Raw genomic sequence first — 13,682 nt, 5'->3', positions numbered from 1 at the left:
CACAAGACTCTCTGTATCTATCCTATGACAATTTAGCAAAATTCCATGCCTACAGAGGCTGTTGGTAACAAAAGAGCTCTGCATATGCCTACAACATGATCTCTGCTCATGGACACCTATGTTCCTATTCATTCAGTTTCCCCCAGTTTGGTAGAAAAAAAAAGGATTCATTAAATCTAATGGGAAAATTGCACTACAACATCAACAGTAAATCTTGACAGAGCTATGACTGAGTGGTCGATTTTGATCACACAGCAAAGAGCTTCTGGACATATTTAAAGAAAAAGAAACTGGAATAATGCCAACACTAATATGCAACCCCTGACCTCTTTCTCTGCTGGCATCAGGACTTCAATCGTGGAGGAACTGGATCGCTCAGCATACAAGTCCCTTGTGTTGCTTCTCCCAGCCTAAGGGCACCCCCCCGCTCCCCCCCAACATTTAAGAGGAGGGACAAACAGCCAAGGATTTCTCAGAGGCTATTGACTGCACACAGGTACTTACTTCTCACAGTTGTACAGGTCACAGCAATAGCACGTGTTGCTCTTTACTTTCAGCTGGCACTTGCTGTTTAAGGTATAGCATGTCACCTGCCAAAAAAAAAAGAGACTGACTTTTATTCTCAGTGTTTCAGTGTTATGTGAATCATCGTAGTGACCACAAAGAAGCAGCTACTGCAGTGTTAGGTTTTATTACCTGTTGCGCAGAAAGATCCTGAGATTCCAAAATCCACGACTGCAGGGCAGAAGGACATCCCTGAGCTCCCAGACTTTCATTTGGGACGTCAGCCCCAGACTCTCGGGGCATTTGCCCCACGGAGCCCAGAGTCCCCAGCAGCGACCTGCAGCCAGGGCTGCCAGAGTTTTCAAGCCCTTTGCTGCACTGCCTGGTGCCGAGACCCAGAGTCTGCAGCTGTGAGATGTGGATCCCTACGGCTGTGACGCAGGGACCGTGGGTCTTGAGAGATACACCACAGCAAGCCACTGAAGTGGGTAAGAATACCACTCCATTGTAGTGGGGAAATGGGCAAAGAAGCCAATTTATCTGAACAGCTTCCAATAATGGGAGCTCCCTCCTTTCAGTAACACCCTCCTGAAGAAGGAAATAGTTAGGAACAACAAGAAGAACAATCTCCAAACCCACAAACAAAACCGCTCAGAAAAGATCCAAGCACTCCAGCAAGTAAGTGCCATTTACTGCAGGCTCTTGAACAGAAAACTGAAAAGGTTTATTTGTGTGAGCAGGAATTGCAGGGATGGACAGATGTTAGAACAATAAAGGTAGGCACACGTAAGCCACTCTCCATCCAGACAAGAAATCATTTTAATGACTCCTTAAGTGTGGTAAGCATTAATCACTTCTATTTGACACTACAGACCAATTGAAATATTTTATATGTAAGGCTTTTTTTTCCCTGAGATTTCTAGCTTATTGACTTTGAAATCCTGGAGAACTGTCAGGTTTTAAAAGCTAGCAGGTCAGAAAATACATTCTTTCTATAGTTTTTATTTTGATAGAAAAAAGTGGACTGTAACCACTGAGAAGTATTTTGTTCGCAAAATGCAAATAAAATGTATTATTGAATGGAAAATTCCTCATAATGAAAAAGTAGAAGGAGCATGCTTAGGAATACATGCCTGCTTTAGAAAAGCTTCTGTCAGACAGTTCTGTTTAGCCATGAATGTGTTTGTCTGTGGGATAGTCTCCACGGGAGATGTTAAACCAGGTGTTTCTCAGCTCCTCAGTTCTGGATCTGTGCATCATTTTTAGTGTGAAAACTGCCACTGTTGATGAGTTCCTCACGTGTTTGTTCCCAGCAAAAAGCAAAGCCTTAAACACACACACTCAGCACCAGAGAAAGTTCATCTTGCAGCTGGTCTCAGACTTGCCACACTTGTCCTTAGCAGGATTTGCTTGAGCAGTGGAAGTTGGGTGACAAAGCTAAAGTGAAAAGGAAGTTAAAATGATGCCTTGGGATTGCTTTGCTGCCCAGGACAAGGCTGTATCTGTGGTTAGCGTCTCATGCAAATCAGCTCTTCTAACCCCAAATGGAAGTTAGGTTATAAAAGGACAGTCTCAGTCTAGGTTGCAATCTGGAAATGGAGCTCACAGCTTGATACAGATACATCCACTTGTCACAAGAATATCTCACCCTGAGATAGGACCTCGTTTCATCAATCTTGTTCTGTTGTGTCTGAACTTACCAGAATTTCACATAAGTGCTTTGTTGGCCTGAAGTCACATTCAGCCGCAGCCGTCCTCAGCCTAAGCTGCAATTTACTGCAGAAGAGGAGGGTGCTACCGTCAATGACTGCGGCGGCTTAATCAAGATCCCACTCAGAACTGCCTGAAACATCACACCTGGCTACTTCTCAAAGCAGTTTGAAAACTGATCCTGGAGCAGAGTGTGCCAATGCATCCGCTACCACAGCCATTTTGTTGGGATGCCCTAGTGCTTTTGCACTGAGTGGAACTGAAGAATTTGGGTTTCACCCTTTGTATACAGTCAAAATGGCTAGCACCTCCATCATTAAAATACCTTTTTCCCATTACATGTGCATGATTGGGATCGGAAGGCTTCATAAGATGGAGTGGGCTGCTAAAAAGGTGATTTGTTCTGATGCATGGCTTTGGGGACCACTTCTGATAGGAAATAAAAGTAGTTTTCCCCTCTCCAAGCATCAATAAGGCCAGTTTGCCCCTTTTTACTGCAGAAGGCTAGAGGTACAAAAGAGGGAGATCAGCAAGATCTTAGACATGTTTTTAGCTGCTTCTCAGCTGCAAGACACATTATTGGCTAGGGGAGTTACTGTAGTTGTCTATTTTTATCACTGCATTTTTAAAACATGCAAAGAGCAAGACACTCCTTTTTAGGAGAACAGTGAATAAACCAAAATAAACAAATTACTGTGTGGTGTGAGCAAGGGTGGTGGAAACAGGCCATTTGTGGGTATTCTGCATGTCAAGACATATTATTTCATTTCAGTGACCAGACATTTAGCTTTTTCATGTTCTGGATGTTTGTGCCTGTCTATCCCCTCAGCACCAATTGAGGAGATGTTCTCACCTCATGGTAATTGCAAGAAAATGAAATTCTTTCTGCTTTGAGCAAAGAGAAGAACTGAAATGGGCAAACTGCATGAGCTGGAGACCACCTTTTGATTGCCACTGATGGCAATCAAAAGGAAACTTGCACTGAGTAAACAATCTGCCTTCCTAGTTAGGTGTTTGCCTGGCATGCAGAGCATGTGCCCTGCTCACTAGCTGGCTAACTTTGGAAAAGCAAAAGCCAAGTTAAAATGCCACGGATCATTAACTAGGAATTAGCACGTGCTGACTCTAGATCAGTGGACAACCAGACAAGCATGTTATTACAAACTAACTACACTTTTAAAAGATGGGGGGGGTTGCCAGAATACAGCAAGGAGCTCTGGGTGGTCCAACTTTAGACATTCCCAGAATCTGCAGAGCTGGGGAAGCCTGCCTGGCCAGAAGCCCAAGGCTGGGGTCACCTGCAGGGAGTTGTGGTCAGTGTGACACCAGCTACAGGCTTATTACAGGAATCAGAAGCATTTCTCAGGCCATGTCTGTGTCCGAATGTGCATGCACACTTTAGAAGAGGATGGATTAAAACTTACAGGAAAGGGTGTTGTCACAGATCATAAGTTTGTCTGGGTAGGTCTTCAGGCAAGGAGGTCAATGAAATATTTTTGTCATATATTTTCTGGAATCAACAATGGGGTGCCCTAGCAGCAAGATTTAAGGAGTATTAGCTCCTTACCCTGGTAATATACTTTGCTAAGCTGTCTAAAATTATTAATGGTAACATTCCCCATACACTGTTTCTCAGCCATGGGACGAATGGTGATGAAGGACATCTGGGTTTAGCTGTTCTCAATCCTGCTCTGCTTGATTTTCTTTTCACTCCCACCAATTTACCACAATAACAAAATGAAAAATAGGAAAAGAAACTAAATCTGGACTTCTCAGGAGGCTAGCCATTTGGGTATGGGCACTTTTCCGACCATGTTAATGTCATTGAGATAATAAAAAAGCTGCATTCAAACCGCTGACATTCTTGGCCTGTGCTGGATAAATACAGAGGAGATTTGAAGTCTTCTGGACAATGCAAATGGATTAATTTAGATATTTCCTATTCCACTTGAAGTCTACAAAAACTTCCTTAGAGAAAGATGCCAATGTGACAAATACATTCCAGACAGCTATTATACAGTATAGATGGACTAGGAAACATTCCAGTCTCAGAGTAATGTACTGGACAGAAACACTGATGATGACTCAAAACCTCACTGGTTGTAATGATTTGCAATCACCAGAGGCTTGGACAAGCGGGGAGTCACTTGTGGGAGAAAAAACAGTCGGGTTTCTATCAACCCGTGACCTACATGCACAGACATGCTCTCAAACACCTGCCTCCCTCCTCCCCAGCCCCTCAAAGCATAGCAGCAACGAACACATGATGAGGTGAGTTTGTTTACCTCTGTCTGGTAGGCATCATATAGGAATCCTATTCCACTTGAATAAAACTGGCACCTTTTGTTATACAAAGGTCTGGGTTCCTGTAAAGAGAAAAATAGCCCAAAAGGTACTGAGTCTGGAGGAAGCGTGAAGGCACCACGTCCCATGTCCCCATGCCAGATGCTTACAGCTCTGTGGAGCTGAAGCCAATGCAGACACTTGGGTAAGCGGCTCACACACCCCTGTGTTGGGTTTCTTTCCAGAATGGCTCTCCTCAGGGTTACATTTTCCTTCCTCACTCTGCCACTAAGCTATGCGAGTACATTTTTCTCTGTACCAGTCACCTCTTTTAAGGAGACATCACCCCTGGCATTTAAGCACTTCCTTGCTTGATGTCAGATAGTACTGCTCTATAAGAATGGTCCAGCCACTCTTTTTCATGGTACAGTTTCATACCCAGCACAAAGAATTACTTTGCTATTCGTCTTCAAGATATGGGACTTTTCCTTTTTAAAGGATTTCAACAATGTCCATAGTGAAAACAAAGTAAGATAGCTAATACTTTAAGCATGCCACTTACTACACACACTTCAAACCCCAAAAGCAAAACAAAGAATAATGAAGAAATGAAGGCATAAAGGCGAAGTAATTTCCACTGTTTGTTTTTGCCTTCTTTTCCATTTATGCTTACTGCAAAAGATACATTCACTGCTCTTATTTCATATTTTGCTTGTAACAGTTCCCACAAGCTGATATAAGGAAGAACACAATGAAATATCCTTGGCCAGATGGAAGATGTGTGTTTCTGAACTTGGCAAATGGCCATTTTGAAGGCTAGAGGCTGCATACCTCACTTTGAGGACTAGACCATATTTGCCTAGGGAGGATTTGATGACTGAAGAGTCCTCTGTGATCAGATGTCTGTCCCAGAGCAAAGTGTGGGAATGACTTATGTTGGCAAAAAAAGCCTTTTTCAACTTTCTGTCACTTATCTAGTCCTGGTCTGTGCCTTCAGAAGCACTCAATTACTCCCCAATATGTCAGTCAGACCACTTCCAAGAGAGAAGATGCAAACTCACTCATTGACATCCCCTCTTTCCATGCTAACTTAAAAGCAAAGGACTACTTAAGTTGTTAGCGGAAATCTGTGCTGATTCATTTTCACTGCATTTTAAACCTTTATGACCCATCCAGGAATAACCCAGAAATTGCAGAAAGATCTGCACTACTTAAGATCACTTCTGAGTATTCTCTGCTTGTTGGATAATGAAGTGTGCGCTGTATAAATCTGCTGACCGAAAATACACAACCAGTTAAAATGCAGAGCTAGGCAGGAATGCAGACAGGTCAATGAATAAAGCTCATCCATCAGCTTGTTTGCCTTTCTGATTACTCTGGCAAACCCAAGGAAGTTTGGACACCAACTCCCAAAGGTTAGGGAAAGGTTAGCTTCCTGCATGCAAAAATATTTATTTATATTACACAAGTGTAAGAAAAAATGCTTCAGTAACTCTTTCTCTAGAGGAAAAGCAAATACCACACAAACAGCATGCCACGTCTTGAACGAGGACAACATTCTTCCATGGGCCTGGGAAAGCATTAGCATTTAGCCATGACTTCCAGGGACAGATGTGGTTGGGAGGACGAACAGGATTGCAGTTTCTCTGCTAGCACGGCAAGCATAGTATCAGCCAAAGGCTGTGCTGCCCTTCTTTCATGAAGTATCATACTCCAACTCTGATTTTATCTGTTGCATGGGGATGAAATGAGAGAGAAGGGGCTTGAGCAGCAGAAATGGCTTTTTCTGCCATGAGGAGCAAATCCATGAAAAACTACCATCCATCATATTCACAACAATAACAAGTTTCAGTTTGATCCTAGAAGATCCTGGAAGGGACGATGGTCAAGTGTTCTCAATCCTGCTGGTGAGGAGAAACGGCTTGAGGAGGGCTGGACAGAGCCAGGGGGTCAAGAACTGGCTGTGCATCTGGTGTGAGCAACAGGAATTGGGCTTTTAGGACCATGAGAGCATCTTTCATGATCGAGGACTTCTTGGAAGAGATGGGATCCTCCTGACTAATCAGGGCAAAAGCATTTTTGCCTACAGTCTAGTCAACTGGTGATGAGAGCCTTAAATTAGGCGCAACAGGGGAGCGGGATGAGGAACAACAATCAAGTGAGGAAATAGTGGACCGATGGGACAAGTGAAGTGAACAGGGTGATGTGGACAAGAGAAATCTCATAATCAACATAACAGGGCTAAATGGGGCCCACTTCAAGTGTATGCACGTGAATAATGAAGCACCCATAGGACAGCACAAGGAAAGCACTCACCCCTTTTCTAGGCTGCTTAGCACTCTTTGAAGTGTCTGTACACTAACACACACAGCATGGAGAACAGACAGTTGGAGGTTTGTGTGGAGTCACAAGGCAATGATCTCATTCTCGCAGACAAGCTGATGAAGTACAGGCTAAATAAACGGACAGTGAGGTGGACTGAAAGCTGGCAGAACTGCTGAGATCATGGTGGTGTGATCAGTGACATGAAGTCCAGCTGGAGGCCACTCAACAGTGGTCTACCCCAGGGGTCAATACTAGGGACAATACTGTTTAACATCTTAATTACTGACCTGGCTGATGGGCAGAGCGCACCCTCCACAAGCTTGTAGATGATACAAAACTGGGACTGTTCAGCCTGGACAAGAGAAGGCTGAAGTGTACCTTATCAATGTGTATCAATATCTGATGGGGGAAGTAAAGAAGATGGAGCCAGACTCTTCTCAGTGGTGGCCAGGAAAAGGACAAAAGGCAATAAGCACAAACTGAAATACAGGAAATTCCGTTCAAACATAAGAAGAATCTTTTTTACTCTATGGGTGTATTGTAGAGAATCTCCAGAGATGCCATCCAGCCTCAGCAGCTCTGTGATTTTGTGAAGAGGGTCACAGCCCTACCTCAGGGTATAAGCACATTAACAAGTTCTCTCAAAGTATCATAGGTTGTGAATTTAGCAAATATACCTTAGTACCTGGAAACAGATGCTCCCTGACTTTACCTTCTGGGCATGCATGCCCTTACTACAGGTCACTGAGGAGTGACACCACCACATCACACTACGAGGCTGTGTCTGGTCCGGAATGCTAAGATCCTCCCCTCAGACACATCTGTATTTTTTTAAAGGCAGTGAGAGAGCGGTCTAATCTGCCTCCAACAAGTACAGGAGGACCCTCACCTTGGCCCCGATCTCTTGGCTCACGCAGCTTTCCTACCCTTTACACCTCCTTCCTCTTAAAAAAGAAATTGGTCCTTTTATTGGTTTGGTCTTTGAGGGAAAAGACAAACATGCTTTTCATCCAAGTATGCTTGTGACTGGAAGCAGCACTGTTCCCTGGGGAGAGAGATGATTGATTAATCCATACCAGCTATTATCGCTTCATATTGCTGTGCAGCAAAAAGGTCAGAGCTGTGACATAGAAGCGACCACCGTGAATACAGTTAATACATCTGCATGCAGAATCGCAGCAAATGAGGACTTCCCTTCATGCACCTAATTTTGAAAAGCAAGCCTGCTGCACTAGTAAAGCCAGCTTTCTGCATTCAGTCTGTTCTTCTAAATGCATCTGTATGTGCAATCAGTCTGGTGACCCCAAATCAAAATAAATGAGTGATGATCAAGTGTCTAAAAATACCAAAGATTAGATAACATTGACGTTATCCAGACACCCACAGAACTCAACACCTAAAGCATGCAGCTTTTAAGTCGAGGTACACTGGGGAATGCCAAAGGTTGCATTGGTAAAAGCTTCCATTCGAATTAGATTTTCATGCCACAGAGGTGCTGTGGTCTGTCTGTCTACTAAGGCGTTTATATGAATAAGGCACCACACAGACATTAAAAAGCGTTTTAAAATTATCCAACAGTATGTCACACCACATTAACACCCATTGGATTTTATAGGGCCCTCTAATAACACGGGCAAATGAGACATACTTCAAAGCTATAAAAGTATTCCTGACAGACTGCTCATAAAATACTTTATATTTTCATATTGCTCACTGCAGACTTTGTACGACTATAGGATACCTACCAGTCCTTCATTCTACTCGATTCTACTGCTTATAGTAATAATGGTAGAGACAGAGCTACTTTTACATGCTATAGTGTGTATATATATACTATAGTATATATGTCTTTCACGTATTAACAGTTGCTTTAAAGCATATAGCAACAATATTCTGTTTAACTAATTTGATATCCTTTGACACCAGGAACTTCCTCAACTGCTGTTATTGGAACAGAGCTATGCAATACCTCTCACTAATGTGTAATTTTAATATATTAATATATAATAAATAATGCCTTCCCCTTCTCTGTTTCTTTGAGTAACTCTAACTGGAAATGGGCAGGTGGGAAAGATCTGTTGGTTAGAGCTCTGCTGGTATAAACAGAGGACAAACACCAGTAGGCTGGCAAAAAGAGGAAGAATTCTGTATGAAATGTAGTTGCATGCTTGGGTTTATTTATTGACATAAAGGAAAAATGGATGGGTTTTATGCAGTCCTTCTGAGAACTGGGAAAGATGATTTCTTAGCTAATTATGTATGAGTATGTTTGTGTCTAATCGGCAGATACAGTCAGATTGCCATCAGTCTAGGTTTAGAAAACTTTCAGAGGTGTCAAAAAAAAAAAAAATCTGGACACCCAGTAATTCCCTTTAATTTCAGGCAAATCAGAACCGCTCAGCCTTGAACCCTGCAGAGCAATCTGTAGTTCTCCCTGTTCTTGCACAGTTTTTATTTCAGTATTTTTCTTGCATGTGTATTAGAACCTGGGAGTGATGAACAGACAGCTAAGAAAGAAGGCTTTATGCCAAGGAAGAGAAAATTCAGTCTAAATATAGAGGGGTTTGGGTTGGTTGCTTTCTTTTAAGAGCATACAATAAAAAACCCACATTCTCTTTGATGGTGGGAGCACTACAATACATTATTTGTATAAGGAAAGTGTTCTTTGAACAGTATCTTGGGTAGATTTGATACAATGTCTGTGGGGAGGAGGTTGCATGGCTCTTAACTGAGGTATGGAAAGTAGATATTTCTATTCCAGTTTCTGTTTCCTCAGAGAACATGTATATTTTGGATAACATAGGGAAAATTCCATCTCCTTTATGTGTAAGTCCACTTTCTGAGAACAAGAGATATAGCATAAAATGTATTGACTGAAATTTATGCCATACTTTACAGACACAAAACATGGCTAATAATTTATTGAAATAATTATATAGTGAGGGCTATTTTTTTCCAATTACAGTATTTATTTAGTCTTAGCTTCCATGGCTGCATCAATAGAAGTGTAGAATAATCAGTGCCAAGGAATGTTCCCAGGCCTGAAACTCGATCATCAAGCCCATTAAATCGTTAGAACTGTGCCTGTGATGGCTTTGGCCTGGGCAAACTATCACTCTTCCAAAATCATTTCTGGGTATGGTTTGGAAATTAGCATGGGCCGAGAACCATCCCCAGTAAGTAATTTGGACATTGCCATGCTGCCTATGACTCTAAGAGGCTTTAAGAGTAAGGACGTGGGCTTCACCATGTCAGTTGGCCTGGCCAGAACGGTCCTGCGCACATGTAAAAGACAAATATAGATAAAAGTGAGGAGTCCACAACCAGACTAATGGTTTTAGTGGGTCAATAACTTGAGGTTTCTCATTTTCTGTTTTCTTCCTACAACACTTTTGTAGGTCCCTTTCATCTACAGCATAGCTAGCAATGAATAGAAGAGGGAGCTGCCAAGATTTTTCAAGTTTAATCCTAAAAGCAAACTGAAACATCACCCTTCAGTGCCAGCTCAGCCTTGTTCCAACAGCTGGGTGTTCTGGAGATTATCAGTCCCTTCAAGATCAGGCTCTCTGCTAACTTTCTGAAAGCCCGCATGCAAACATGAACAAAGAGATGTTATTAGCAATTAGCTTTTATGCTTTTCTGAAGAGCTAGATGGAGCATAGGTATGTGTCTGCCTCACACTGACCATCTGAGAGCATGTGGCACATGGGAGCGTACAGACCCAAGAGCTTTCAGACCAAAGACAGCAGAATCTCATGAAAGAAGGTGCCAACGTATTCGGAGTGTGGGAAAGCAGGCAGACTGGATCGCTGTCCGGGGACCTGAGCTGAAGCTGACTGGATCCCACCCTGTACAAATAACAAGAGGAAATGCTACAGATCTTTTGTCGCTCTTGTCCCTCTCTGACCACGAGCTGTTTCTCGGTCTTTGTCAACAACATTCTCAATGAGATGGCTGTCTCCTGGGGAAGATCACTGCTGGGAGATCCCAGGGATTCATAGGAGTGATTAATACAAACATCACTGTGCTTTCACTCATAAACAAAAAAAAAATTATGCATTTTTAAAATGTTACAAACAGCTTCAATATTGGCTGTGACAAGATGGGTTTAAAGGACCACCTGAGTCTAAGGTACAGGTCAGTGTGCTCAATACTGCAGTGAGGGCGTATCAGCCTTAAGAAACAAAACATCATCTTGTACATCTGTTTGCTCCCCAGCCTTGCAACTCTCACATAAAGCATATGATTATACCTTCTGGAATCAGAAACAAGGGTGGGATTTTTTGACAATTGTTTTGGGCTCTTACCCATTGGCAGCTAAACATGCAATTCAGTTTTCAGTTTGCAATTTCTGGAGCTGAAGAGCCTTTCAGAAAACAATTTATCTTGCATAATCTCACTATTTTAAGAAAAGAGCAGAAATAATACCCCCCCCCCCAAACTCTCTAATTCCAGATTTCCAAATATTGAACCCACATCAACTGATGGCAAAGAAAATAAACTAATTACAATAACCATTTTAAACTGGCTAGTTTCTTACAGACCTGTATCTTCTCTCGTGCTTGATAAAGAATCTTTAACCTCCTGGTAGACCAGCAGAATGCCTTACCCATAATTCACGAAATATTAAATTTTCGTACGCATAGTTTACGGATAGTTATTAAAATATCACTCCTCATATGCCTCATTGAAAATTATTTCTGTAAGTAACGGCAGCATCTTCATAACCTTTGCATTTTAGAGAGCAGCTGGGAAGAGAGAGGTCACTGCTCAACTGCAGGAGCCTCTGGGCAGGACGGAGCATCTGCTCCCGCAGGAAAAGGTGCCTCCTTGGTCAAGCCAGTGCCCTGGGGCTGCCCCCACCAGTATGGGGCTTGGTGGGATTCTCTCCTCTCCTTTCAACACCAGGGACTGCTCTTATGGGAGTGCCAGGCATCAGCTCCTGGCTTTGCTGCACTGGGTTGAGTGGATGTGCTCTTTCAGTCAGTGTCAGGGATGTGAAAGGGGCTGGTACTTGAACCAGCCACTGCATCTCCGCCTCTCTCATTCACCAAGAAACTCAAAACACATAATAAATTGGCTGTAAGCATTTGGCTGACGGCAATCTGAAATGCTGTGGCTGCTACAAAACCCCAGGTTTTATAAAACTATGACCCTGAAAGGAAGTCCAGATGCTAGAAAATAAAGTCCTGAACACTATGGACCGATGCCTGAAAGACAGGGATTGTAAAAAAAATCTGAATTTTATTCAAAATTAAGGAAGTTGAGAAAGCACAGTTATGGGAAGAAAATGAACTGTACTGGTGGACGTGGCAATGTTAAGTTTACAGTTGGACTTGATGATCTTAAAGGTCTTTTCCAACCTAAATGATTCTATGATTCTGTGATAATTCCCACCTGTGTCACATTTTGGCCATGCACCAAGAGAGTCTTTTCTAGAGTTATTAACAGCTTTTATCTCGTTGCCACCAAGCTCATCATCAGCTTTTGAATCCAAACATCAGTTTAGTTTACTTCACTTCACTAAGTGGGCCTCCAAGTCTTTCTATTTCTGCATTTCAGCAATTTTCCTCCCCTGTGATACCAGTGTTTGTTTCCCACATTTTCTTCTGTGTTTTGTCCTCTTGAGAGTATCACCTTGACTAACAACACAGAATGTCCTGGGCTGTCAGGGAGTGCACAGTGCATGCTGGCTGGCATTTGGAAGGGTGAGTGCCAAAAAAAAAAGAGCAAGCCATTTCTGGACTCCCACAGTCCTATGTCTGTGCAGCACCCTAGCCCTGAGGTTTTGCTACTGCCAAGGGCTGCAACGGACCAGACCATCAGGAACAGAATGTTTTCAAATTCTTTGCCATTTTTTCAAAATTCAGCCGTTAATTATCAAGCTACATTGAGAAAGTATAACCCATAGAATTAGGTTTTCACATGTTCTTTTGACCTAAGCTGCAGACTTGGCTCGCGTGTGTTGATTCAGTTTCTACGTGTATTGCCCCTGCCTTAAAAGTCAAGGGTTCCCAAACGTACAGTTGAACAAACCTTCAAAGCGATGCAGAGTGAGACAGAGAGACAGGATTCTTCTGTCCATGCCATACCCCTACCTTAACTACAATACATTAGTGATCCCCTGGTGCGAATAATACATTCCCAGTTTTGTTTAAATGCTTAGGAGGCAGTCCCGACAGTATTTGTTTACACACTTTGGGTGAGGTCATGCCATGAGAACAATGTTGAGAGTTTCACTCTAGACTGCAATCAGCACTTACCCTTTCTTGTGCTTCTCCATCTGCCCTGCATGAATTTAAGAGCTAATCTTTTTCCAGAAATGCTGGGCTTCAGCCTAGGGACCCTGCATGTCTCGTCTGCTATGCTGAAATAACCCAACTCCAGCACTGAAAATAGGAAAACCAGCTGGTGTGGTTTAAAAACTTCTTGGCTCTCACAAACCAGATTTACTATTTAATTTGAAAGACTGGATCCTACAGAATCCTCTTCTCTTAATGCTTGGGAGCAGTAGGTACTCATTTCAGGTCTTTCAAACCAGCAAGTACTCCGAGTACCTCTATACTGTCATGGCTGAAAAACAAAAACACATGGACCTGTCTCACTTCGTATTTCCTCATTCATTTTTGTTCTATTTAAAAAATTTTGTAGTGGTAGCCTCAGTCTCACTCTCCTTTATTTGGGGGAGATTTCTGGGCTGGTAGTACTGCTGCAGTCAAATGAAAAGCCTCCAGACGCTGGAGCTGCCCCATTGCTACATGATGTGCACAGACAGGTCTATTCTTGATGTGGAAAGGCAGGTCTGTTCTCAGACGGACATAGTTCTATTAGGGGAGGTTAAATCCTCTTCAAATAGGTTT

The 13,682-nt window shown here is 42.6% G+C and overlaps 1 protein-coding gene across 4 annotated transcripts in view; it reads right to left on the bottom strand.

Annotated features, from left to right (window-relative positions):
* The window catches only part of TMEM255B (transmembrane protein 255B), an 84,310-nt gene that overhangs the window by 13,416 nt on the left and 57,212 nt on the right, over positions 1-13,682 (bottom strand). For all 4 annotated transcript variants that reach the window (XM_049834097.1, XM_049834100.1, XM_049834098.1 and 1 more), the window contains 2 exons: positions 4,500-4,580; positions 505-590 (listed from right to left, as the gene is read on the bottom strand). In XM_049834097.1, the coding sequence (XP_049690054.1) occupies positions 505-590; positions 4,500-4,580 (167 nt within the window). The remainder of the gene's footprint in view (positions 1-504; positions 591-4,499; positions 4,581-13,682) is intronic.

This window comes from Accipiter gentilis, chromosome 31, assembly GCF_929443795.1.
Source record: "Accipiter gentilis chromosome 31, bAccGen1.1, whole genome shotgun sequence".
In the NCBI taxonomy this organism is placed as follows: Eukaryota; Metazoa; Chordata; class Aves; order Accipitriformes; family Accipitridae; genus Astur; species Astur gentilis.
The sequence above is the reverse complement of the archived record's forward strand: the minus strand, read 5'-3'. Positions and strand labels throughout refer to the sequence as shown.